General features: G+C 47.4%; 1 protein-coding gene and 1 long non-coding RNA gene across 6 annotated transcripts in view; one reads left to right on the top strand and one right to left on the bottom strand.

Annotated features, from left to right (window-relative positions):
- The first annotated feature begins 3,325 nt into the window (after positions 1–3,325).
- LOC112643900 (uncharacterized) lies at positions 3,326–4,252 on the top strand. Its single transcript, XR_003125958.3, has 3 exons — positions 3,326–3,459; positions 3,614–3,687; positions 3,898–4,252. It is a non-coding gene; the product is annotated as an uncharacterized LOC112643900 (long non-coding RNA).
- Positions 4,253–8,460: 4,208 nt separating this feature from the next.
- Positions 8,461–25,868, bottom strand: part of GARRE1 (granule associated Rac and RHOG effector 1) — a 77,219-nt gene continuing 59,811 nt past the window's right edge. For all 5 annotated transcript variants that reach the window (XM_025425180.3, XM_035706465.2, XM_025425181.3 and 2 more), the window contains 7 exons: positions 25,597–25,694; positions 20,314–20,439; positions 17,725–18,758; positions 14,071–14,236; positions 13,170–13,307; positions 11,585–11,663; positions 8,461–11,108 (listed from right to left, as the gene is read on the bottom strand). In XM_025425180.3, the coding sequence (XP_025280965.1) occupies positions 10,800–11,108; positions 11,585–11,663; positions 13,170–13,307; positions 14,071–14,236; positions 17,725–18,758; positions 20,314–20,439; positions 25,597–25,694 (1,950 nt within the window). In that variant the 3' untranslated portion in view covers positions 8,461–10,799. The remainder of the gene's footprint in view (positions 11,109–11,584; positions 11,664–13,169; positions 13,308–14,070; positions 14,237–17,724; positions 18,759–20,313; positions 20,440–25,596; positions 25,695–25,868) is intronic.

The raw sequence follows: 25,868 nt of genomic DNA on the forward strand, positions 1-25,868 counted from the left end.
TGGTGAATAAAGCATCGGTGGCTCCGGGGCTCCTAAGTGCTACGGAGGAAAGGGAAGCTGCAAAGGGTGCCCGGCATTGGCGTTGCAATGTTGAATAGAACGGCCACGGGAGGGGCGCCTGGGTGGCTCAGCGGCTGATCATCTGCCTTTGGCTCAGGGCGTGATTCCGGGGTGCCAGGATCGGATCCTGCACAGGGCTCTCCACAGGGAGCCCGCTTCTCCCTCTCTGCCTGCCTGTCTTTTATTTATTTATTCATGAGAGACACTGGCAGAGGAAGAAGCGGGCCCCATGCAGGGAGCCCGACGTGGGGCTCGACGTGGGGCTCGATCCTGGGCCTCCAGGACCACGCCCTGGGCTGAAGGCAGGCACTAAACCGCTGAGCCACCCGGGCTGCCCAAATAAATAAAATCTTTAAAAAAAGAAATGGCCAAGGGAGGCGCTCCTGGGTGGCTCAGTTCAGCATCTGCCTCTGGCTTGGGTCACGACCCTAGGGTGCTGGGATCCATCAAGCCCCTCATCAGCCCCTCATCATCTCTTTGCTCAGCGAGGAGCCTGCTTCTCCTTCTGCCCGCCACTCCCCCTGCTTGTTCTCAATCTCTGTCAAATAAAAAATCTGTAAAAAAAAAAAAAAAGAAAAAGGAATGGCCAAGGGGAATGACTAATGAGGTGACTGTTCAGGCAAAGGGAAGAACCACTGGAGAATTCTAGGGCGAACATACTTAGGTGTTCCAGAAGAGGAAGGAGGCACGTGTGACTGGAGTGGAGTGAATAAAAGAAAGAGACATAACTTGGGGTCAGTGAGCAAAGGAAAACAACAAAACACGTACAACTTGTAAGTCCTTGTGAAGACTCTGGTTTTCTGTGCGACAGGAAGCCATGGAAGGGTTCTAAGCGGTGGAAGGACATCATCTGAGAAGCTTTACAAAGGATCAGACCCATAGTGTAGCAGGAATGGAAGGAAGGACTGCAAACAGGAGGCTATTGCATGGATGTAGGCCCGGGATGAAGGTGACTTGGGTCGGGGTAGGGGAGCTGGGCGTGGTGACCTGGACACACCCAGTGAAGAGCCGAGAGACAGAAAAAGAACACTCAAGGGTTGGGACGCCTGGGTGGCCCAACAGTTGAGTGTCTGCCTTTGGCTCAGGCGGTGATCCCAGAATCCAGGATCGAGTCCCACATCTGGCTCCCTGCGAAGAGTGTGTTTCTCCCTCTGCCTGGATCTCTGCCTCTCTCTGTCTCTCATGAATGAATAAATAATCTTAACATTTCCCAGTCTAAAAAAAAAAAAAAAAGAAGAAGAAGAAAGAAAGAACAGTCAAGGGTAACATCCAGCTTTTAACCCAAGTTCCTGGAAAAAACGGAAGTGTCCTCACATCTTGGAGAGATGAAAGTTTGGGGGCAGGGGGCAGATCACAAACCCTTTTAGACATCCAAGTGTAGCTGTTGAGCTGGGTGTTGCTGACTGGAGTGTGGGGAGAGAAGGTTCGAGCTGGAGGAAAAATTTGGGAGTCGTCAGTGAATAGACTGCATTTGAAGTCATGAGCCTGGATGACAGGCTGGGTGAGACAGTATCTATGGCCAAGAGGAAGAAGAGGTCCAAGAACTGGGCACCCAAATCGAGCTGCTCCATTGCCTGCTTCGTCTAGAAAGGCCAGCCATCCAGGAACGCGCCCTGTCCTGCTGCCGCCCCAGGCCGAGCTCTTCCTCTAGCCACCTCCCAGCTCCATGCGGTCACGGCCCCCTCCGACCTCGGCATATGACTTTTCCCTTCCTGTGCAGGAATCCTGGGGGCCCTAAAGATGAAGAAGGAAAATAGGGAAAGGGTGAAGACTGAAGATATGAGGGGTCCACAGGACTTTACAGGGAGCAGCCCTGTCCACATGGCCCTTACTTACCCAGAGTTTTGAGTCCCCTGTAAATTCTGAGCTTTAACTGAACTTCCCCTACTCGGCACCCCCCTAACAGTGCTGAATGGCATCTGTTCTACTGGGGCCCCTGAGAGATACTCCGATCAGGGTTTCCCATGCAAGCCAGTTATTTGTCTACACGGAAGAGCACTCCCACTCCTAAATCCTTTGTTTCATAACCTCACCCAAGAAGAAGGCCAGTCTTGGTAGCCACCACCCCATTACCACTTGCCCTGTGATTCCAGAGATGACCCTAGCCCAACAGTAGCCACTGACTGCCTTTCTCTAGCAGGCTCTTCCTGGTGACCACAGGGCACGTCTGTGTCTCTATCCAAAACCACTACGTCCCAGTCTCGTGTGTCTTCCTTTGCCACCCAAATTGCATCAGAGAGGAGCGCATGACCAAGGCCAGCCAAACGAGTGCCAGCAGGAGAAACCCAGTGTTTTTCTAGTGTTGAGTTGCCCTTCTGAAAAGAGGAGACCTGAGGATCAGTCCCTGGTGCGAAGGAAAACAATGCAGAGAGTGACCCCCAGAGAGATGCCAGAGTCCAACTCAGAGGGCCAGGCCACCTCTGTCTGCAGCTGGAACATAAATGAGTGATTTCCCTCAGTGTCGATGTTGTGTGGAGCTGGGCTGTCATCTACAACCGCAAGTCCTTCCAAAGGTTTTATGGGTGTTCATCTAAGCACTGCCACACTGCTTCTCTCTATTTTTCATTCTCTCTCTCAATTTTTTAAGATTTTATTTATTGATCATGAGAGACACACAGAGAGAGGCAGGGACACAGGCAGAGGGAGAAGCAGGCTCCCTGCAAGGAGCCCGATGCGGGACTCGATCCACCCAGGCGTCCCCACACTGCTTCTCTAATGTCGTCTCCTGGCCTTTTGAAACCCACAGGCGCTGCTTTGGTTACTGAAGAAGAAGCTGGACACAAGGCCTCGTGATCACCTTTCGGAAGGCTTCATCTTCTGACATTCTCTGGTAGACCCCCTCTAGTTTGGCCTCTGTGATTCCCAGGAGGTTCAACTACTCTAGATTTCCCAATAATATTTTAAGTTTGGGGGACTGCCTGGGTGGCTCAGTGGTTGAGCGTCTGCCTTCGGTTGGGGTTGTGATCCCGGGTCCTGGGATCGAGTCCCACATCTGACTCACCACAGGGAGCCTGCTTCTCCCTCTGCCTGTGTCTCTGCCCCTTTCTCTGTGTCTCTCGAATAAATAAATAAAATCTTAAAAAAAAAAAAACACTTTTCTTTAAAAAATTTAAGTTTGACATTGTTATTTGAAACCCCAGTTACGTGTGTTTTCTATATTAGCAGAAAACGATATTGGTATCTGAAGGGCCATAAGTCACAGTTGCTAAGGAGAGAAAGCAAATAGGAAGGGACAAGGGGATCATTATTACTTGAAAGGCATTCATCATCCAACCACTAGTGCCGTTACTACTACCACTAGCTTACTGTGTTTGGAGCTCGGCCGTGCAACCGGTTCAACAGACAGGTTAAGAAATCTGGAAATAGCCACTCTGCTGCTAAGTGGAGAATCGATCCAAGGTTGCCTGATTTCTGAGCCCTGTTTTTTTTGTTTTTTGTTTTTTGTTTTAAATCACAGCCCTGTCCTGCCTGCCAGTTTCTGGCAATCCCCCACCATCCCAGTTCTGTTTTTAACCTCTAATTAGGCCTCTATGATATTAATTCCAATTGCCAGGGTAGAATTTTACGAGTGGGAAAGGCCAAGAATGGCACCTCCAACAGATGTGACAGCAGCACGGGAGGAGTCAGGTAGGACAGATCAGCCAGTGCATTAACCGTGGCCCCTTCGGACCCGATCTAAGGATTTGTGTGGGGCGGCAGGGAGACCCCCGCCAGGGAAGGCGGGGCGTGTGGAGGGTGACCAGGTAGCTACCCGACTGTGAGGCTGGCACCTCCGGGTGGTTTGGGATTTGGAGTTCGGGAAATTTTCAGCGTAAGGTAATTTTGCATTCTCCCCAGGGCGAAGCCCTACTGTTTCCCACCGCCAGGGCCACCCTATGTTGTGCCAAGCGCCACCACCCAGAGGATAGGGGTCAGATGCCTGAGCGTCTCAGGGGCAGTGAGGCCTGCGGGGCTGGGCCAAACCACAACCCGAAGAAGACCTGGCGCAGCTCTGCGGCCTTGGAAAGCGCGCGGGGTCCCACTGAGAGTCTGCGAAACTAGCACCTGGGGAGCCTGTGGCCAGCACAGTTCCAGACAAGAGCCCTCTTCCATAACGGGGGAGGCTGAGGCAGGGGGCGTCTAGGTTAGTCTGGCTCCCTCATTCGGGGCAGGCAGGCAGGCAGGCAGGAGCCGGGCCGCGCGGAGAAAGTAAGGGGGCGGGGAGGGAGGCTGCAGCTCTGCGGCTGAGCTCCGGGAGCCCACGGGAGGTCGGGGGGTCGGGCGCGCGGCGATCACGCCGAGGGACGCCGCCAGCTGCTCCGGGGAGGCGCAGCCCCGGGTGGCGAGGCCCGGAGACCCGGCAGAAGGCCACAGGCTGGCCGCGAGGAGCCGCGCCGCCGCCCCGCCAGGCCCCTCCCACCCCCCGGGAGAGGGCGGAGCGCGCGAGCCTGCGCGCCGGCGGGGCGGGGAGGGGCAGGCCGGGGGCGGGGGCGGGGGCGGGGGCGGGGGCGGGGGCGCGCACGCGTGTGCGTGTGGGCTCGCACGTCCGGGGGGCACGTGTGCGCATGTCCGTCCCCGCGCCGGGAGGGGCGCCGGGCTGCAGACGCCCAGCAATCGTCCGCGTCCGCACGTCCGCGATGGGCGTGCGCGCGCCTGTGCGCGGAGGCTGAGCGGGCGGCTGTGCGCGTGCGCACGCGAGCAGGGCCCTCGGCGCCCCCCGCAGGCCGCGAGCCCGTCCTGCGTCGTCTGCGATCCGCCGCTCCGGGGTGTCGCCCCCAGATGTTCCCTGGGACTCCATCGGTAGTGGCTTAAAAAAAAAAAAAATTCTTACTGCACAAAAGACGTGGGTTTCCACGAGAACGGAAAACTCTATGGTTACTAAAAAACTGCATCAAAAAAATAAAATAAAATAAAATAAAAAACTGCATCATCCTGCGCGCAGTTCCGAATGTGAGTCTCACCTCGCAGTTCTGGTACAAACTCTGGTCATCACGTCTTCGTCTTCGTCTTCTTCGTCTTCGTCTTCTTCGTCGTCTTCTTCTTCTTCTTTCTTCTTCTTCTTCTTCTTCTTCAAGATTTATTTATTCATTCATAGAGATGCAGAGAGAGAGAGAGAGTAGCAGAGACACAGGCAGAGGGAGAAGCAGGCTCCATGCAGAGAGCCCGACGCGGGACTCGATCCAGGGTCTCCAGGATCACCCCCGGGCCACAGGCGGCGCTAAACCGCTGCACCACCAGGGCTGCCCTCTTTTTTTTTTAATCACGTATTATTCTTTTAGTTTGATGTGAGAGCTGAGTTTTAAGTCGTTATTTTCTTCTTCTTTTTCTTTTTTTTTGCATTAGAATTTGCTCAGTAATTTGCCCCCCAACACCTTGTTTGGCCTGGCTCCTCTGGAAATGCTTCCCGCTCTTCTGCGTGTGTGGCCTGATGAGACCTGACCCTTGCTCTCTGGAGGCCTTCGTTCTAGTGGGAGGGACAAAGGCAAACTCGATGCCCGGGGAGCACTAAGCGCTATAATGAAAAAGCGAGTAGAAGCTGGGCTCTGGCCCAAGAGGACAGATGGAGAGGCAGAAGCAGGGAGCACTCTTGGGAGCAGCTGGCAGGGGAGCACGGGGGCGGGGGTGGGGGAGCTGAGTGTACGGGGAAACCCTGAGCCTCAAGAGCGAGAGGCAGGAGGCAGGTGAGGACCGGGTCATTGGTAGCATACTGAAGAATATGATGGAATTCAAATATGCTTGTGAATAGACTTCTGTGACTTGCTGGATGAGGAAAGGATTAAGGATGTCTTCTAGGATTTCTGTCAGAGCAGCCTGGTGGGTGGATGGTAGCGCCTCTTAGCAAGGAGGGGAAAGATGGGGTTGTCTAAAAGACTAAAAGACTGAGTTTTCTTCCCGAAAGAAGACACATGGATGGCCAACAGACACATGAAAAGATGCTCAGCACCACTGATCATCGGAAATGCAAATCAAAACCACAATGAGATACCATCTCACAACAGTCAGAATGGCTAAAATAAAAAATAGGAGAAACAAGTGCTGATGAAGATGTGGAGAAATAAGAACTCTCATGCACTGTTGGTGGGAACGCAAACTGGTGCCCCCACTGTGGAAAACGGTATGGAGTTTCCTTAAAAAAATTGAAAGTAATTTCAACTACTAAAAATGATCCAGTAATTGCACTAGTGGGTACTTGCCCAAAGAATAAAAAATATTAATTCAAAGGGATACATGCACCCCTATGTTTATTGCAGCATTATTTACAATAACCGAATTATGGAAGGAACGTAAGTGTCCATCAATAGATGAATGGATAAAGAAAATGTGGTTTATATACACAATAGAATATAATATTAGCCACAAAAAAGAATGAATCTTGCCATTTACAACAATATGGATGGAGCTAGAGTAGCTTGCTAAGCAAACTAAGCCTGTCAGAGAAAGACAAATATCATACACTCATTCATATGTGGCATTTAAGAAACAAACAAAAAAGACAAGCCAAAAAATGAGACTCTTAACCATAGAGAACAGATGGTTTCCAGAGGGGAGGTGGGTGGGGGAGATGGGTGAAATACATGAAGGGGATCAAGAGCACACTTGATGAGCACTGAGTAATATATAGAATTGATGAATCACTATATTGTACACCTGCAACAAATATAACACTGCTAACTACACTGGAATTATAATAATAATTTAAAAAGATAGTACAAACAAATAAAAGACTTTGTTTTAAAAGCAGAGACTGCATCTTCTTTTCAGTTCTCCTCCTAGCAAGGCCCTTGCTCCTTGATGACTTTAGATGTTGAAGTGAACAGGAAACTCCTGAAACAATCTTTCCTCCTGACTTAAGCCCACACCCCAAACTCAGACCCAGTACTAGCCACATCCAGTCCCTCCATCAGACACACACATCCTGAGCCCGGCCAGCCTACCCTTGTAGAATCATCAAGTGAGCTGTGTGTGCGTGACTTCCAGGAGCCTGCCCCTGGAGCTTCCTCAGAATGTGTGGCTGGGAGGCAGCCAGTCATGCTTTCCAAGTACATGGCTTTCTGGCATTTGAGGAGCTGGACATTGCAAGGGTTTCCTCTGCGTCTCCAGATTAGGAAGCGGGTCACAACAGTGGTCACACAATGCACAAAGAGCCAAACTCGCAGTGTGCCACGGTGGGCACGCTGTGTTTCAGCTACATTCCTTGGGCTGGCCGTCCTTCTTTGCCAGGATCCGTCAGGTGATGAAGGAGGGGTCACCAGCCTCACAAGGACCCTCTTGCAGCTCAGGTCTAACATCTGTTCAGGTTTCCACTCTCCCCCATCCGGCACATAGCTGGGCCACAGGACTCCTCTTCTGTCTCCACCACTGCTGTGAACTGAAGTCAGTGAACAGCACCACGTACTGGTGTTGAACAGGAACATGCTTGAATAAAATGCTAGCATTTAATTTTTTAAAAAGATTTTATTTATTTATTTGAGAGAGAGGGAGTGTGAGAGGACAGAATGGTGGGGAGATTTAGAGGGAGATGCCGACTCCCTACTGAGCAGGAAGCCCGATGTGGGGCTCCATCCCATGACCCCAGGATTATGCCCTGAGCTGAAGGCAGACGCTAACCGACTGAGCCACCCAGGCACCCGATGCTAGCATTTAACATGCACTTCTAGTGTATTTTCTAGCACATTCACACATCATAGCTGTTACTGAGTAACCTTGTCCTGGGGTGCGCTTAGAAGGCTCTGGGTCTTGGTCCCCGTGCTTAGCTTCTGGGCATTTCAGCAGAGAGAAGCTTGAGTGGTACTTATAGATTAATGCTGATATGTGTTTTCCTGAGTTCATGAAAAAAAAGTTTTGGTCAAGTCTGTCTTGCTGCAAGTGAAAAGAAGTTGATTCCCCTGTAACCCACCCTCCCTTTGTGGTTCCCACTGAACAAGCTTTCCTTTTCGCTGGGCATCATCCAATGTGACTAGTCCTTGTCCCTTTAAGGTATGGTCTCTTTGCCAAATAGGGGGTCCCTGGCAGAGCAGAGTGAGAGCTCATCCCTGGGCCCACTCCTTGGAAAGGCTGGCTGGACAGCTCACAGTGCCCATGGTTGGTGGAATGTGGGTGGTGGCCGAACACAATCCAAGGAGAGAACCTGCATTGTTCCATGTGGTCTCCCTCCCCATGACATGGGCTCTGCCTCCAGAGGCCTCTCCCAGCTTTGGCCTTCGGGAAGCCAACTGGAGAGGTGTGGTAGGTTGTCTGCTTCCTGCCCGCCCACCCACCCCGCTCATCCTAATATTCCCAGTGGTCTTTCCTCTCACGAAGGTTTCAGAACCAGAGGATGAGCTGACCTAAGAACCACTGTGGGTGCAGCTTTGCAAAGTAATGAATCAGGCAGGGCTTCTGACATGTCTGCTGTAGTTCATTTCAAACAGAGATACAAAATATTATTAAATGTATATTTTTAATAAAGCCAATAGTTATTTTACTTATAGGAGCTTTAAAAGTAAGATACAAAATGTAGAGTTCCAGTTTGGAAGCGTTGTAACTATTCACACGAGACGTCCTGCTGATGCCCGAGCAAGGCAGTCACGCCCGGCCATGCAAAGGACACAAACACACACACACACACACACACACACACACACACACACACATGCGCTTTGGCGAGACCCCTCTGCCAAGCGCAGCACCTGGAATTACCAGTGTTCAGAGCAAGGCGGTGCTGAGAACACAGCACCTACAAGGAGACCACACAAACAGCTTCACACAGCCTCACAGCCTGGGGATATGCAGTTACAAAATGGCCTGCTTATTTGAGAAGAACAGACTGGAAAGTGACAATTAGCGGTGTTGGTGTCACCTGCACAGGGCAGCAGGGGCTGACCTCTGTCCAGGGTGAGGTCTCTGGGGGAGGCACTATTAAGACAAGAGGACTTCAGTAGGATAGAACTTGAAATACAAGTTACTGCGGACACGTTACTGAAGGGAAGAGGAAACTACACTACAAGGAGAAACAGCCACAAACAACTTGGACAGATTAGTGCACACACAGTGACGGCTAACACGGACCAGAGCCACGCAGGGTTGGTGCAGAGCACGTGCCTGAAAAGGTCTATGTACAAAATAGTTCTTTGTAAACATGGTGAGGTGAACGTTCAGAACCCACGGTGAGAGGATCATAAGTACAGGCAGCAATGGCATCCCCACACAGCACAAAGGACGACACCCGAGGCCTGGAGACAGCCTGGCGACACAGTACTAAACATTCAGATGGCTGGGCTCAGACTCCCTAGGGGGCCTCTATCATTAGTGTGGATACATACATATACATATATATTTTTTCTTTTTGGTATTTTTAAATATAAATTTACTTATATCCGTAGAAAAATGAGAACATAAACGTGTTATTACAATCTTTGCTGGAAAAGCTTATATGGAGTTAGAAAGAATAAACCATTTATTAGTAGTTAACATATATATTAAAATGGTTTAATGATTTAAGAAAATATAAAAAAAATATTAATACTGTCAAACTTTCATACCAGAAAATATTATGGATTTTTCTCAATTAGACTTTTTCAAAGATGAAATATGAAAAATTTAAATAAGTTTTATATAAAGAACTTCTGTAACCTCAATTAATATACAGTGGGATATGTCTACTCTATAGAGATATATGTATCATTATTTCTCAATTTAAGCACCATTCAATTCTTCTGGATCCATTCTGGCTGGAAAATATCCCAAAATCCACAGGATGTTATCTCTTTAATGGCACACGTTAACTGAAAATGAGGTGGTTTTTTGTTCTTGTTTTTTTGAAAGAAAAGACTTTAAATTAATTCCTATCTACAGCTTAATTGGTTTGTCTTGAGCCAGCTCACAAATGTTACTGCAATGCTTCAAGTGCAGGTGTCTCTGTGCAGCCACGTGACCACACCCCCAGGTTTGGAAACTGTGTCGAAACCTCTGGCCATGTGTGGACGGGAGGGCAGCAGGTGCAACTTTATCCTGCACACGGACAGCAGCCAGCTGGCTCATCTCCATGCACCATCAGGAATATGCCTCTAACATTAGTTTTATGATCCTGCTTTTGTAAATCCGGTCAGGACTGCACCCCTTCGGTGCTGCTTGGGGTGGGGAGGGGCTGCCCACCCACAGAAAACCCAGGTGATTGCTTCCAATCACAAATATTCTATACTTTGCCCGTTTTGTAGAAGCTTAAATAAAGATAGTGTTGAACAAACCTCCAGCCTCTATATTTGTTATCTTAAAATATTCAATGCATTTTAGGCAGGAGATGTTTTAACTAAAAACCTATATAAAAAATATCTATGAGATACAGTGACTGATGTGGTCATCACTCAACGTGTTAAGGAGGGGGAGGGTTTCAGAAGAATGGTCAGTTTTGCTCTCAGCCTTAGGCCTGGTGCCTTCCCAACACACACAGTGGGACTACAAACTTGAGAGCTGTGTTTCTCAAAATGCGGCCTGTGGCCCACCTGCATCAGAATTGCTGGAGCTGCTTATTAAGCTCGAAGATCCCCCAGCATCTCCCTGAGGGTCAGAAACCTGTTTCTAGCTGGCCCTCCAGGGGTCTGATGCCTCCAAAGTCTGGGAAGCTGGGCCTTAGAGGCTTGGAGCTGCCAACTACCCCCATCCCCAAGGATCCCTGCCTGGGACAGGGGTGCACTGGTCCTCTGGGGGGCTGGTGCCAACTAGGCAGCCCTGGGGCGGGGACACTGACCCCAACAGCTCTGGGCAGGCGGGCCGGCCCTGGGTCAGTACTGGGGCAAGTAGGCCGGCCTGCGCTCAGCCTTCCCGGGGAAGGCTTTGAAGCCCTTGGGCGCCGCCTTGTGTGCTGGTGGGGGCGGGGGCTGTGGTGGGCTCTGCACATAGGGAAAGGAGGCGGTGCCGCAATCGCTGGTGGCGGCCCACACCGGGGACTGCAGCATCTGCATGCTGTCATTCCACTGGCTGCCGGGGCTGGCAACTGCGTAGAGTGGTGCGCTCGGGCTCGGCAGTGTGCTGGGCAGCGGGGAAGGGTGCTGCCAGGGTGCTTTGGGTGGCCACGTTTTGGTTTTGTTATCCTGAGAGACAAAAGAGGGTTCTTAGTGGCATTTCTGGCGATTCATGATCTTTCCCACTTCCCCAGGGCTCTGGTCCTTATTCCCACCTAGGGGCCAGGGTAGGAGCCCCAGACCCCTCACAGCCCTGGGCAGCACTGTCTAACTGAACTTGCAACAACAGAAATGTTCTGTGTCTGTGTTGTTCACCGCATATGGTTAGCGCCCCTAGGAACTCAATTTTTATTTATATTTGATTAATTCCAATTTAAACAGCCACATGTGGCTACTGGCTATCACAGTGGATGGCACAATCCCAGGGCTTTCTCTACATTTGCCTCTGAGTCAGCTGAGATGGTTAATCATGGGAAAAAAAGTTGTTCACCACAAAGAACCCATCATTGCTTTGAAGCCCTCTTAAAACGGAAGCTTTGGAACTGTGCTCATGGTCTGTACCCCATACAGCTGGCCCTTGGTGACCAGAGCAGGGCCCACAATACCTGGTTAACGTCTTCCACTGTGGTAAGAAGAGGCGGTGAGGGTAGCGTGCTGGTCTCCTGCTCTCCACTGCTGTGTTTCCTGAAAGAATCAAGAGCTCAGTGCCGTGGGCACCTGGCTTGCTGCCCAGCTTACCTTGACATGCTAGCCACCTGGTTCTGGGCAATGGTTCTAGGTGGGGAGACCTTGGATCCACTGCATGTGGGGGGTCGGGCGGGTCACCACTGAATGGAACACGCCCAGAAGTCATTCATGGGTTTGGGGAGAGCTGGGGGTGGCAGGCATTCGGACAGCCACTGGCTGTTTCAGCTGCTCTGAGTATATTGGCTCTGGCTTTTGTTAATTTATTCAACGGATACCAACTGTTTACCATGCCCTGCGGAAGTAGGACTTAAAAGACTGTTAGTTTTAACTAGAAACATGTATAATTTCTGTTATAACGCTGAATGAAAAAGGCAGGAAGGAGCCGGCTCAGGGCCAAGGCAATCAGTCTACTGGTGCTCCTGCCTGCAGACACAGCAGTCTCTGTAGAGGTGGTGCTACAGGTGGCTTCCTCCATGTCTCGTCGGCCTCCCCAGTTTCCCTTGTTGAAAAAAAGACATCTTAAATGCTACCGTTGGCTCAATTCTGCTCCTTCTGCATCCTCCTGTCTCAGTTCACTGGCACCCCCTTTCATACAGATGCTTCAGCCAAAAACTCATACCCTGATTCTTCTCTCTCACACATACCCCACTGCTAATCTCTCACCAGATGCTCCCCCACTTTGTTCAGCTATCTGCTCAGAGGCCTCCCTGACTCTCATATTTTTTTTAAAGCAGGTTCCATGCCCAGTGTGGAGCCCAATGTGGGGCCTGAACTCATGACCCTGAGAACAAGACCTGAGCTGATACTGAGTCAGATGCTTAACTGACTGAGCCATTTAGGTGCCCCTTCCCCCCATATTTTTCTTCATAGCAACTAACCCAACCTGACATGTTTGGTTTTTCCTTTTTCTTTTCTTCTTCCCAACCTCCCTCCCTTTTTTTTTTTTTTTTTGAGTAGCCTCCATCCCCAACATGGGGCTTGAACTCATGACCCTCAGATCAGGAGTCTCATGCTCTACCAAATAAGCCAGCCAGGTGCCACTACTTTAAAAAATTTCTTAGACCTGAAAATACTCTACTGTTTTCTTTTCCTCTTTGACAAAGAAACTGAGGATCAGAGAAAGTCAGGCCCTTGTTTGCAGTTGCAAAGTCTACTGGTGAGTCGTGATTAGAACCTGGTCATTCTGGTCCTGCTCCTCCCACAGAAAGGCACAGACCAGTTATCAGTAGACCCCATTCTCTAGAACCCTAGAGTTCTAGGTGTTTTTAGCTACCACTTGCATGAGACTTTTTTGCCAGCAAAGCCTCAGCCAAACCTTAAGTCATCTGGGCTACAAGCCTGCATGGTAGCCATAGAAGACTCAGCAAGACCGTGCTAGCAGAGGCCCTCTGCCTCTGTCACACCAGGGTGACAAGGAGCCATGGGGTTCTTGAGCCTTCCAGAGGAATGATCACATTCATGTGCCCCTCTGTCCTCTGCTTACATTTAGAAATCTCTTCATACCTTCTCTGCTTGACAGCAGCAACGAGGTCAGGCCCTGAAAACATGGAGAACAAGCTGTCCCCGTTGGCGGAGGATGTCTCGTCGCTTGAGCTGGCGGAGTCCCCTTGAGCCCCTGACCAGCCGCTGTGCAGGCTGTCCCTGAAAGCCAGAGAGATAAGCTGGTCCCAGGCCTCCTGCAGCTGGACAACCCCGAGGCTGCCCCCACTCCCCCAGCTCTAAAGGAACGGTCTTTAGCCCGCACTCCTCTAACAACCAGATCGTGGGCTCATCTCCCCTTCTAAAAACCCAAGCTTTTCCTCCTGTCCCTTATTATATAGAAAGTAACATGTATTCTTCGCTGCCCTTCATTCTTCTCAGAAGCCTGTGCTTTGCATATGAAATTCATGGTAGAGCAAAGAGCTGAAATGGTCTTTAGCTGTCCAGATTTATTAACTGAGTAGAAATAAAGGATGTGAAAAATCAATCTCCAGTTGTCTTCAGGATGCAAAGCTGCAGTTTTCTCAATACGCTGGCATCTGAACTATACACGTTTGCTTTTTGGAAGCTATAAGGATCGCATTCCCCGAATCGCATGGGTTGCACAACTATGCCCATTTCAGCACAGAAACCATGTTAAACATTCAATTACGTCACAAACACCATCAAGTAAGTTCCTAGTTCAGGGCAGAAGACTATGTGTTGAAAATCATCGGTTTATACAAACGGTGTGTTCACAGGGACATACCATGCCACCTGGCATCTTCAAGTCTTGTCACAGAACCCTGACTACTTAAAGATGTGACCAGGTGTCAGTTTCTCACAGGGGGATTGTGGAATTGAGTTGCCTGATGATGGTGCATGAGGGCCCCATGGGGGATAACAAGGTCCCAAACTCAGCTTCCCTGCCACACCCAGCACTCACCCTTCTGTGAAGAACTCTGGGAAAGGCCAGGTCCGATGGGCATCATCCATGGGTGGCCAGTGGCCCCGGGGGTTGCCTGGGCGGCGGCCGTGTTGCACTTGGCGCTTCTGCTGCATTGCCTGGCTTACTCCTGCCACATAGCGTGCAAACTCGGGGTCTGAACCCACTGCATTAGGACAAAGGGACAGAGAGGGTTTGGGGCCACACTGGCCTCTTGTCTCCTTCTCTGCCTCCTGAGCACATTCTGGTCACACATACACAGTGAAAAGTGGCAAGGTGCTGCCTGGCTTGTGGCCCCGGAAGCCAGAGAGTTGGCTGTAGGCCTGGGGCTTTCAGCCAGATGTCTGAGGCTGGGGTGAGGTGTGTGCACAGTGACCGTCAAGAAGGGTTATGCCTAAGACAGAGGCAGGCTGAATGTGAAAGACAGAAAGAAGAACACAAAAGGATCCACGATTAAATCTTAAAGACAAATACCAGACACTTAAAAATTTTCCAATGTCTGGTGCTATGTACATAACACTTAGGAAGTCACATGATGTCTTTAGTGAACTAATAACCTGAGAGTTATCAAAGCATCAGGGTCAGCCAGATAGAGGTATGTCATTCCCACTTGGCCCAACTCGAATCGAGGATTTTCTTGGGATATTGGATGGCAGATCTACTCATTCAATCTGAAGACAGTAAGAGTGTTAATGAATGAGGTGAAATTTCAGAATTTAAGAAGTATTAAGAGGTGACTAGAAACATACTGGAGAAAGCTGAGTAAGGACGGGCAGGACAGTACAAGTGGGAGAAAAGAAAGCATAGAGGGCGTTGAAGGAAAAAGTCAAACAAGAAGATACAGCATGAAAGGATCTCTGGTTTACAAACTGAGTATGACTCAGCAGTGTATACTTTTCAGCTTCAAGCTAGGAGAGCTACTAGGCATAATCTCATATTAGCTTGTCCCCAGGGCACTGCCACAGGACTACTGCATGAGACTGTGCTGTATGTGCGGCGCACAAGGATGCCCACAGCTGGGGAGGGGAGCGGCGGGGCCCAAATCAAGGCCTCCTTCTCAGGGAGTCAAGCCATGCCTCTGGGGCTACAGGTGCCCTGTCCAGAGGGGGTGCTCTGCTCTCACTGGCCCTGCCCGAGAGGGTGCCTTCTGGGATTCATCTATCCAAGGAGTGCCCTTCCTTAATTTGGGAAAGGGGCTATACAGACCTTATGCCCTCGAGGTGGGCTCTGCAGGAAGGTACAGTAAGGACCTGCAGGTCACAAAGGAACACATGGCAGATAACACTAGTAGGATTTGTAACCTAAAGACATAGAGGCCATTCAGGCCTCAACAAAGATCAAAGACGGTAAAATCCTGCCAGACACCACTTATACTCTGGATTTATTTTTAAATTTTTAAAAAGATTTATTTATTTGTTTGTTTATTCATTCATTCATTCATTCATTCATTCATTCATTCATGAGAGACAGAGAGAGAGGGGTAGAGAGACACAGAGAAAGAGAGAGAGGCAGAGACACAGGCAGAGGGAGAAGCAGGCTCCATGCGGGGAGCCTGACGCAGGGACTCGATCCCGAGTCTCCAGGATTACACTCTGGGCCGAAGGCAGCGCTAAACCGCTGAGCCACCGGGACTGCCCTATATTCTGGATTTAATTACCCGCCTATCAAAAGATGTACAGACTGTTTCACAGCAGTTGAGAAAATGTGCCCTGCCGCACCCACTGCAGCCAGTGGCAGCCATGTGGGCCTGCTCTTCCACAGCAGGTGGAACTGTTTGCCCTTCTGCGACCCAGGGAGCCAGGCTGCCCACATCCACCACCCAAGGGAAGCAAGAACAAGAAAGTGTGAGCAGCAGTAGGAGGGATTTTTAGACCTAAGAAAACATTTCTTTCCATTTGTAGCTAATGCTGGGTTGTTTCAGCAGGGAATTCCTCTTCTGCTGGTTATTTATATAAATATTTCCTATAGTTATTTCTATATTTCACAGTATTTTCCTTGTGAATGAAATATATTTTCCACTCTGTATACCTTTTGTTCAATTAGAGAAAAAGAGTAATGGATTTCTATGTATTTATGTTGCATGTACCCACCTTGCCAGACTTGCTTAATAATTCTAGTTTTTTTATTGAGGAGTCTTGGTTTTTATCCTCCCCCCAATTCTATTGCCAGCAAAGAGATGTGCTTTTCAATGCATCTTTTTCTAAAGCTTATACATATCTTGCTGTATTTTTCTAGAAAGTCCAAGACAAAGTTACATGCTATTGTCAGTAATAGTTGCCACTCTGTCTGGGTCTTAATTTTAATTGGAATGATTTTGTTTCACTATACAGAGTAATGTTTGCTACTTGTTTTTGATAGATAGTAGTTGTTTTTTTTTTTTTTAATGTTTAAGAACTTTCTTTCTATTCATGTCTTACTTTGAGGGTTTTTTGTTGTTCTTTCTCTTTCTTTTTTTTAGAATCATTGGTATCTTTTATCAAATGTCTCTACAGCATCTATTGTTGTATGAGTTCCTCTCATGTAGTGGAGTGATAATGATGGATTACTGAGCAGTAGTGGAGTCCCTTACACTGCTCCACCTTCCACCCCCCACCCCCCAGTACACTGGATGTAGCAACAGATAACTGCTTTTCCAATCACTGCTAGATTGTCTTGCCTCTATCCACACTCATAAAGAGATGACTACAGTTTGCTTTTTAAGTAACTCTGATAAACTTTTTGTGGTTAAAATCATGTTGGCTTCATAATTACCCTTCCAATTTCTTTCATTAAAATAGATTAAGCAGGTTTTCCATTTCTTGGTACAATTTTGGTGATGTGTATTTTATTTGGAAAGAAGTCATTTTTCCATTAGTTTTCAAATATATTGTCATCAAGTCATTTGTAGTAATGTCTTAAACTTCTTTTAACCTCTCCTATTTCTGGAGTGACATCTCCTTTCTCTTTCTTAATCTTGTTTCTTTTTGCTCTCTCTTATTGTGGTTTATAATAAATTGGTTTATAATAAATATAATACCTATTTTGTTGGTCTTCAAGATACTCTTCTTTTAGATTTTATTTACAATTTCTATTATATTTTTCCTTTAAATCTAATTAATTTTAGTTTTTCTCCTTCACTGATTCCTCTTCCTAGTTTATTTTTTTCTAGGTTCTTTTTCTAATTTCCTAAGATAACTCTGGTGGTATTTTCATATGTTCAGGCCAGGAGAAGCCATATTCTCTAAAGGCAGGAGGGTGCTCCACCAGCTTTCATACATCCTAGAGTTTAGGCAAAGAATAATCACACAAGTTATGTAATCAGGAAAAAGCAGCTCACAAACGGCCTGCCACCTTGGCTCCCATGAATGGGAGAGCCCAGCCTGAAGCCCACTTGAACTATGGCATGTAGAGCCATTCTAGTAACTTCTCTTAGCCTCAACCCTACCCTCTGTACAGTGAGAAAAATAGTGGTCCTTACAGCGTCATTCTCACCACTGCTGCCTTCCTTTGCTAGATGTATTCTATACTTGCCGTCCAACAGTCAGAAAACATATTTAAAGGGAAATTAGGTCACCTGCCCCCACAAGTAAGGCTGCTGTGTTGAATAGGCCCTGTGAATCCTCAGTGACTATATTTATGTGAAAATCTCAAGGTGGGGAGGAAGAGCCCACATACCTGCAGGATCAAAAGGCAGAATCTCTCCCAACATCCCAAAGACGCCATCACTTTGGTCACGGTTTGGCCAGGTGTTATTTCTAGGTCCCTGTGGCTTCTGCCCCAAAACTTCCGACATCACATTATCCATATAGCTGCTCACCAGACCCAAGCTGTACAAGTCGGAACTGAGATCAGATATGCCAGGCCACTGGCCAAGAGGGGACAGGCCTGCTCCAACAGGCTGTGCTGGCTGCTGGCCTGAGCCATGTACCCATTTCCCAGGGGCCCGAGGCTGGGGTGGGGGCTGCTGAGGTCCAATGGGTTGGAGCAGGTGTTGGTAGTACTGGACTTGGGGTTGTTGTTGCTTTGGGGATTGCTGCTGAGGCGGCAGGCCCGGCTGGGAAGTCAGAGTTGTGTGGGCCCCAGCCTGGGGTGGCCGTGGTGGAGGGGGCACTGGCAGTGGTGGCTGCTGTGGCTGCATGGCTCCTGCCTTCTGTTCAGTCACCATGGCTGTGGCGGCAGAGTTACGCCTTGTCACCAACGGGGAGCCCTGATGTGACTGGCCCATGTTAAAGCCAGAGAGAAAATCTATCACCTCCTGCATTTCCTGATCGGTTGGTAAATTCATACCCTTCTCATCCTTGCCATCATCCCCTTGCAGGAAGTTGTCACGCCTCTCCATGAGAAAACCATTGGCTATTTGATTACTGGAATTCTGCGCTGACTGTGAAGGGTCTGTAGTCCTAGGGAAATTACCAATGTTCAAAATGCTTTGTAACCTTGAGTCAATATTGCTGGGCATTTTGGTCTTCTCTTCCGAACACCCAGCTATGAAGAGGTTTTTGGAAGGAGTATTTGGGATGGAGTAATTTGTGCTGCTACTAGAGCTGGTACATGAAGCTTTCTTGGTGAACCGGGATGTCAGTTTGGAGAATGTCTTCTGCAGGCCACCTGAAGATTTGTTTCCATTCCCAGAAGGCAGGTCAGCCTGATTCCCAAAATCGCAGATCTCCCTTTGAAGCTGGATCTGTATGCAGGGTAAAGCTTGTTCCCTATTTAAACAGAAATTTATTTAAAAATTAAAAAAGATAAACATGCAAATTGGATGATGAAATGGATCTCTTTGCGTTTAAGAAAGACTTTAAGGACAAAAAAAAATCTCTCTAGTTGGGGGACGCCTGAGTGGCTCATCAGTTGAGCTTCTACCTTCGGCTCAGGGCGTGATCTCACATCCTGGGATCAAGCGAAGCCCACATTGGGCTCCCCATGGGGAGCTTACTTCTCCCTCTGCCTGTGTCTCTGTCTCTCTGTATTTCTCATGAATAAATTAATAAAAATCTTTAAAAAAATCTCTATAGTTGGTATCAGGTTCACTTATTTTATAGATAAAATGAACGCCTGAGACTTAAGTGTACATAAGACTGATCCAGCTGAGGAATGTGGATAAATCTACACAGGGGCAGAGGGGGGTGAGCAGGACTCAGCGACACTATATAGCACTGTTGTCCTTGGAAGTAACTTATAGACAGTGTCAAGGACAGATGGTTGTTACTTCCAAGGTTTTCTGAGCACTTTTTCCAGTACTGAAAGAGAGCCCCAGAGATGGAAAGGGTATGAGGCTGAGGCAGGCGATAGCTGCTGTTACCTTGGATAAGCTACCTCAGTGTTCTGGGACCTCAGCACTCAGGAGTTAAGAAAGGGGACACATGGCTAGATGTTTAAGGTCCCTACCATTCCCAAGTTCATAATTCCTAAAGATAATCTTATAACTGTCAGCTACTTTCAGATATAAATAAATTTCATGTAGGCTAGAAGTAATTTTTTTTTCCTAAAATTTGTTTATTCATGAGGGACACAGAGAGAGAGAGGCAGAGACAGAGGAAGAAGCAGGCTCCCCGCGGGGAGCCTGATGCGGGACTCGATCTCAGGACCTGGGATCACGCTCTGAGCCAAAGGCAGATAGATGCTCAACCACTGAGCAACTCAGGGGCCCTAGAAGTAAATTTTTTAAACATTTCTCTGGTCTTAGTTCTTAAGAACACGAGTCAGGCTAAAATCCTCTTGATGCACTTACTCTCTCTTTTTTTTAAAATGTTGCCCTGCCTGTGTGTATAGACCTACCTCTCTAAGCCAATTTTTACTTTTTAATTTATTTTTATTTATTTGTAAAGATTTTATTTGTTTATTTATGAGAGACACAGAGAGAGGCAGAGACACAGGCAGAGGGAGAAGCAGGCTCCCCGTGGGGAACCTGATATGGGACTCAATACTGGGACCCCAGGATCACACCCTGGGTCAAAGGCAGACGCTCAACCACTGAGCCACCCAGGCGTTCCATGGACTTACTCTCAAATGATAAAACAAAGAAAGGCAAACATGTTAAGTAACTGAGGAATCTGGGTAAAGAGCAGAGAGCAATTCTTGGTACTACCACAACTTTTCTGTAAATTTGAACTTATTCCAAAATTAAGTCACCAAAAATTTTTCTTTCTTGCCTTCCTTATATCCATCAGTGATGTGGGCACACATAAAACTGTATGTGGTGGCACTGTCCCTATATATGAGCCTGAATGTAAACTACTACAAGTGACTAACAGGGATACCCACCTCCCTGCCCTCCAGCGGTTGAGGTCCAGCACAGCTGTGTAGAGTACGTCCACCAGTCCCAGGGTCTTCTCAGGATCAAGGCTTCTCTGCAGCAGGGACATGGTTGCAGGGTCTTCTTTCAGGCACCTAGGCACGAACCAGGTTGTGTCAGTATGGGATACACTTCTCTGAATAAGTATTTCAAGCAGGCCTCATACAAAAGGCTGCAATTTTTACATGCTTTTGGCACCAAATAAAAATTTGGCAATTAAAGACCAGTTAGAGAATGACAAGGTTCTCACTGGAACTTGCTGCAGAAGGAGGAGGAAGCAATAGGGTGCAGGATCTCCTTGGACTTCTAATCATCTGGAGTCTGTTTAGGAGGAAGAGCAGGGCTCGGTGGACGGGCTACCTTCTGGGGGCCTAATGCCCTCACTGTCCACACTGGCTCCAGCCTGGACTTTCCGTCCTACCATGTTCAGATTCTGTGACCTGACACAGTTATCTATTCCTCTGCAAACCCTTTCCAAAACACCCCTGCCTCCACTTCCTCCACAGCGCTTCACACTGCACCCAAGAAACTAAAGGTCAATGGAGGGAAAAAAACCCAGATTCACTGAAAATTTCAGGTAAGCAACAAACACAGCCTTCCCATAAATGAATGTTTTCCCTTTCCAAGCTGACCACTTCAACCTGCATCCTCTCTCCTCAGAGCTTGGCCACTCCTGCTGCTTCTCCTCTTCTTTCCTATCACAGTGCTCACGTCACTGACATGAGATCTGCTCCCTCTCCTCACCACTGACCCACCAGCTCAAGTACCCATGCCCGCACTCCCGGCCTGACCCTCCGGTCATGGCAGGAGACCTGCTCTGCCACAGGCTGGCCCTCCAGCCGAACACTGCCTGCCCTATATCTCTTGCTTTCCTGAGGACCCTGCTCACCTAATTACCCTCTCTCTCTCTCCCTGTGACATTCCCTTGTGCCAGCAAATCAGCCTCATGGACCAGCATTTTTCTCTTAGCTCCACATTCCCTTCTGCTAATTTTTCTGCTCCCCCTTTTAGCAAAACACATCATCTCTTCCTTTTCCTTACCTCCTTGTCTCCCCTCACCCCACTCCCGCTGGGCTTTGATCGACATAACTCCACAAGAATAGCTTTTATCAAACTTTGATCTTGCCAGTGTCAAAGGTCAATTACCTGTTCCATTTTACTCAATCTCTCAGCAATGTTGTGCAATACTTCTTTCCTCCTAGAGCACTATCTTCTGTAGCTCAGTGACCCAAACTTGCTCAACTCTCCTCCCACCCCGGCTAGCAAGCTCCTTCCTGGTCTCCTCTGCTGACTCCTACTGCTCTGCTTCCCCTATCTCTGTATGGCAGCGCGTCCTGGGCTTTGTCTTTTCTCCCTACACTGCTGCGTCTGGTCCTGCAGCTGTACAGACCATCCTCCACTGAACACTCATAGTCTCTTCACCAGCTGACCCCCTTCTCCCAAACCCCATTTTCCCATATCTAACTGCACACTTGACATCTCTTGGGTACATCTCACAGGCAGCCTGGTCAGCACAATGGATTCCTCTCCTCTCCATCAAAAACCACTCTATGCTTCCTCCATTAGTAAACAACACAGCTGTCTATCCCCAACCTACACATCATGGCTAGCTACCTACAGCCCACACCAGTCCATCAGCAAATCCTGACAGCCCTTCTTCCAAAACACATTCTCAGTCCAAGCACTTCTCGCCACTTCCCTCATTATGGTTCTACTCCAAGAAGCCAATAGCATCTGTGTCTGAGGACCCACCTCCCAGCTGGTCTCCTTTCCTCACTCCTGTCCCTCCCAGCCCACCCTCCCCAGCCAGAGTGAGCCTCTGATAGCACAAATCAGAACAATCACTCCCCTCTTTAAAACCCTCCAGTGGCATCCTGTCATGATTGAAATAAAATCTAACCAGCCCTCGAGGGTTTTGGGGACCTGGTCCCTCCTGCCTCTCTGGCCACTGTTACCTCCATTCTCTTGTCTCAGTCACAAGACCCTTTACTTGCTCCCTGAATATGTTGGATTTGTCCACATCTCAGGACCTTTGCTTTTGCTGCCTCTGCCCAGACTGTTCTCTCCTGAGAGCTGCTTCCCAGCATTCAGGTCCTCACTGCCCACTCAGGATACCTCCACTAAGAGGCTTCTTCTGAGAGGCAGAATCAGGAAGATGTCAGTGTGCTCATAGGCACTCTGGGAGTTAAATGGTGAAATCAACACTTGCAAAGCCATCCTAAGGAGGCAGCAGCACTCTTCAACATGACTTAACACTTGAAAAGAAATCTATCAGTGAAGATATGAGCCAGCTTGCCTCAGAAACCCTGCAAAAGGCAAGCTCCTCCAGTGCCCAACCAGACCTTGGACTCCTGGGAGAGAATCTTGGCCAGTGAACCTGGCCAGGGTTCATGTACCCGATTCTCTCAGCCTGGAATTGCTGATTATTAGGACATACTTGCTCTGTGCTCCCAAGCCACTCCTGGCTGTGATTTGGCTGGTCACATATGTTTGCCCACTAGGAGAGCATTTGCTGGTCATGCAGAAGAAGTACTACACTTGCTGGTGAGAATAATCTCTCTGAAAATCAACACACTGGCACTTTTATTTATCAGTCTTGAGAGTTGAACAATAGAATCCCCTTAAGAGACTAAACCCATTCTTTTGGCCAATCACACAGACTTGCTTAAAATCCTCTACCTGTTCTTAGATAAAAATCCAAGTGCCTTGGGGGAACCTGCACATCCTGGCTTCTCTGGCTCTCTCTTCATGGCCACCTACCACATCTCCAGCCATGCCAGTTCACTCCCCAGGGCTTTTGCATTTGCTATTTCTTCTACCTGGAAGAAATGCTTTTCCCTTCTGCTCTCTATGTGGCTGGCTCCTCTCAAATGTCCTATCTTCAAGGAAGGACCCTTCGTGACTGACCTCTTCATCCAAAATGGCCTCCCCTCCCTGGCGCTACCTCAGTTATTCTCCATCATAGACATCATTCTACTCTTATCCCCTCATACATGTACCAGGCTTTGAATTGGACTCTTATGCTTGTTGGCTGGTCCCCTCACTCTCCCTCCCATTACAACTCTATTAGAGGTGGAGACCCTGTCTGTCTTGCTCATACTTAAATTCCCAGACCCCAGACAGTGTCTGCCACATAGTAGGTATTCAGTAAGTATTTGCTGAAAGGAAGGATGGATCGACAACTTAAATAAGTTAAAAAATCTAAATAAGGTATTACTTTGTTTTGAAAAAAATCCTATCTAGCAGTGTGACACACCTTTTTTTTTTTTTTTTTTTTTTTTTTTTTAAGCAAAGCATGTAATAAATTCTTGGCTGTCTTTGCTAACAATTCCATTTTTCCAAAGGTGGAATAAAGCATTCACTTTTGTTTGCGTTCTTCTTAACAAGCACGTAGTTTATACTTAGAAACAAAAACAAGTATTTTGAAAACTTTGTGTTTTTACCAAAAGCCACCAGAGGGAGCCTCTCCAAGAAATTATAGTCCATAAGGTCTTTCACGGAGGTTCAATGAATTACAAAGGAAATCAATCATACATGGAGAGTTCTGGAAGTAAACTGCAGTGTTAACCATTTAATTACTAGTTGTTTCTATTCACCTAATTATTCAAAAGTTCAAAATGTTTTCTCTAAAATGGGAATCCTGGTTAAGTTTAATATTTTTCAATAAGAACCTGAATCGGGAAACAAATGAATTCAGGAACCCAAAAATCTTACAGATAAGTGAGCTTCTGGTTTATTGTTCGATAGGAAGGAAGATATGTATATAAATTAATAATTAATTAATTAATTAATTAATTAATTAATTAAAATCTCAATAAGAAATAAAAAACTTAGGGGGAGGAGGGAACTCCTAGAAGGGAGGTTTGGGGACATGAAGTGAACTGCTTGCCTTTCCTTAACATACCAAGTCCTAGAACTTTTGGCAGAGTCTACCATTGGACCCTCACATTTCAAGGAGAAATGGTTTAAATACAACTCAAATAAATTACTCAGTTACCACTTTAGTCCACACAAGCACCAAGAGTGCCATCATGCCTTACTACATCTCTTCCCACCAAAATGTTTCAAGACTTTTCTATGTGGTTACTCATTCATATCACAATCTTAATAACAGAAGCCTTCTAACAGATGCTCAGTTTTTGCTATTTATTCATAAGGTTATGATGCTGATCCTCTAGTTGGATTTATATGCACATCACAAGGATAAATCCCCAGAGGTGGAACTGTGGAACTCCTGAGATCACATCTCTTATTTTAGGCTTCTGATACACTGAACTGCCCTCCAGTAATGCCGTATGATTTATCCACCTCCTGTACCTGTTTTTGTACAGTCTGGCCAAAACCTTTATTTTCTTTTTTTTTTTTTTCAAATTTATTTATTATTTTAAAACAATTTAACAACATGAAGGGCAAAAACAACATTGTATTGTTTCTTCACTCTGCCTTTATCAGGTGAGGTTACATATTTTCTTCATCTATTTGTTGACTGTGTGTCTTTTTGGTTACTTATTCATGCACCTTGTCCATTTTCTTACTAATCTGTAGGAGCTTCTGTTTTAAAAAACTACAAAGGATACTTTATCTATTTTAAGGCTATAAATGTAATTAAATAATTAAAAATAAAAATGGCTCAGTCCGTCCCCAGACTTGTTTTGTTTTTAAAGACTTTATTTATTTATTCATGAGAGAGACAAGAAGAGAGAGGCAGAGACACAGGCAGAGGGCAAAGCAGGCTCCATGCAGGGAGCCCGATGTGGGACTTGATCCCGGGACTCCAGGATCACACCCTGGGCCAAAGGCAGGCTCTAAACCGCTGAGCCACCCAGGGATCCCCCCGCCCCCAGACTTATAATAGCATGAGTCCAAGACCATCAGGGTTGTTACTGAAACAGAGGAGGAGAAGGGATTCTATGTTCTGTGCTCAGCTTTAGAGAAGCACTGGTGACTTTGAGAAAATGATGTACTCTATTCAAAAGCTGTGGACTCAGTAACAGAGAAGATAATGTTGCTCATTGTGATCCATGAGTATACAACATCTTACTTACATTATTGGTCAAAAAAACCTTATTTTTCAGACATCCTGGCTTCCTTATCATAGACTGATAACCATGACATATCATTGCCCATGTACTTGTACAAGTAGCAAGACCTGACATGTCACTTAATGCAGGATTTTGTCCAAAACAAAGCACTCTTTTCAAAGATGTGGGAACTTCAATCAGAGCTTAAGCTTGTGTTAAGAGTCACATTACCATGTGGATGGGACTTGAACCACAATTCTGGAGCCCTCTAAACTGATCTGGGGGGCATAGGCTTCTTTATTTTCAATCTGTGCTGTGTCAACTACCACCTAAAAGAGAGAGAGAGAAACAATAATCAGCTTTCAGAGAGGAAAATGAATTACAAACATCAATAGATGAGCCTACTAATACTGAGAGACTCTGGCAAGCACTATGCTCATGGCAAGGCAATTGTGCAGAGGCCAGTCAAGAGCCGCATGAAGACAAATATAAGTAATAAAAAT

The sequence above is a fragment of the Canis lupus genome, chromosome 1 (assembly GCF_003254725.2).
Source record: "Canis lupus dingo isolate Sandy chromosome 1, ASM325472v2, whole genome shotgun sequence".
Taxonomy (NCBI): domain Eukaryota; kingdom Metazoa; phylum Chordata; class Mammalia; order Carnivora; family Canidae; genus Canis; species Canis lupus.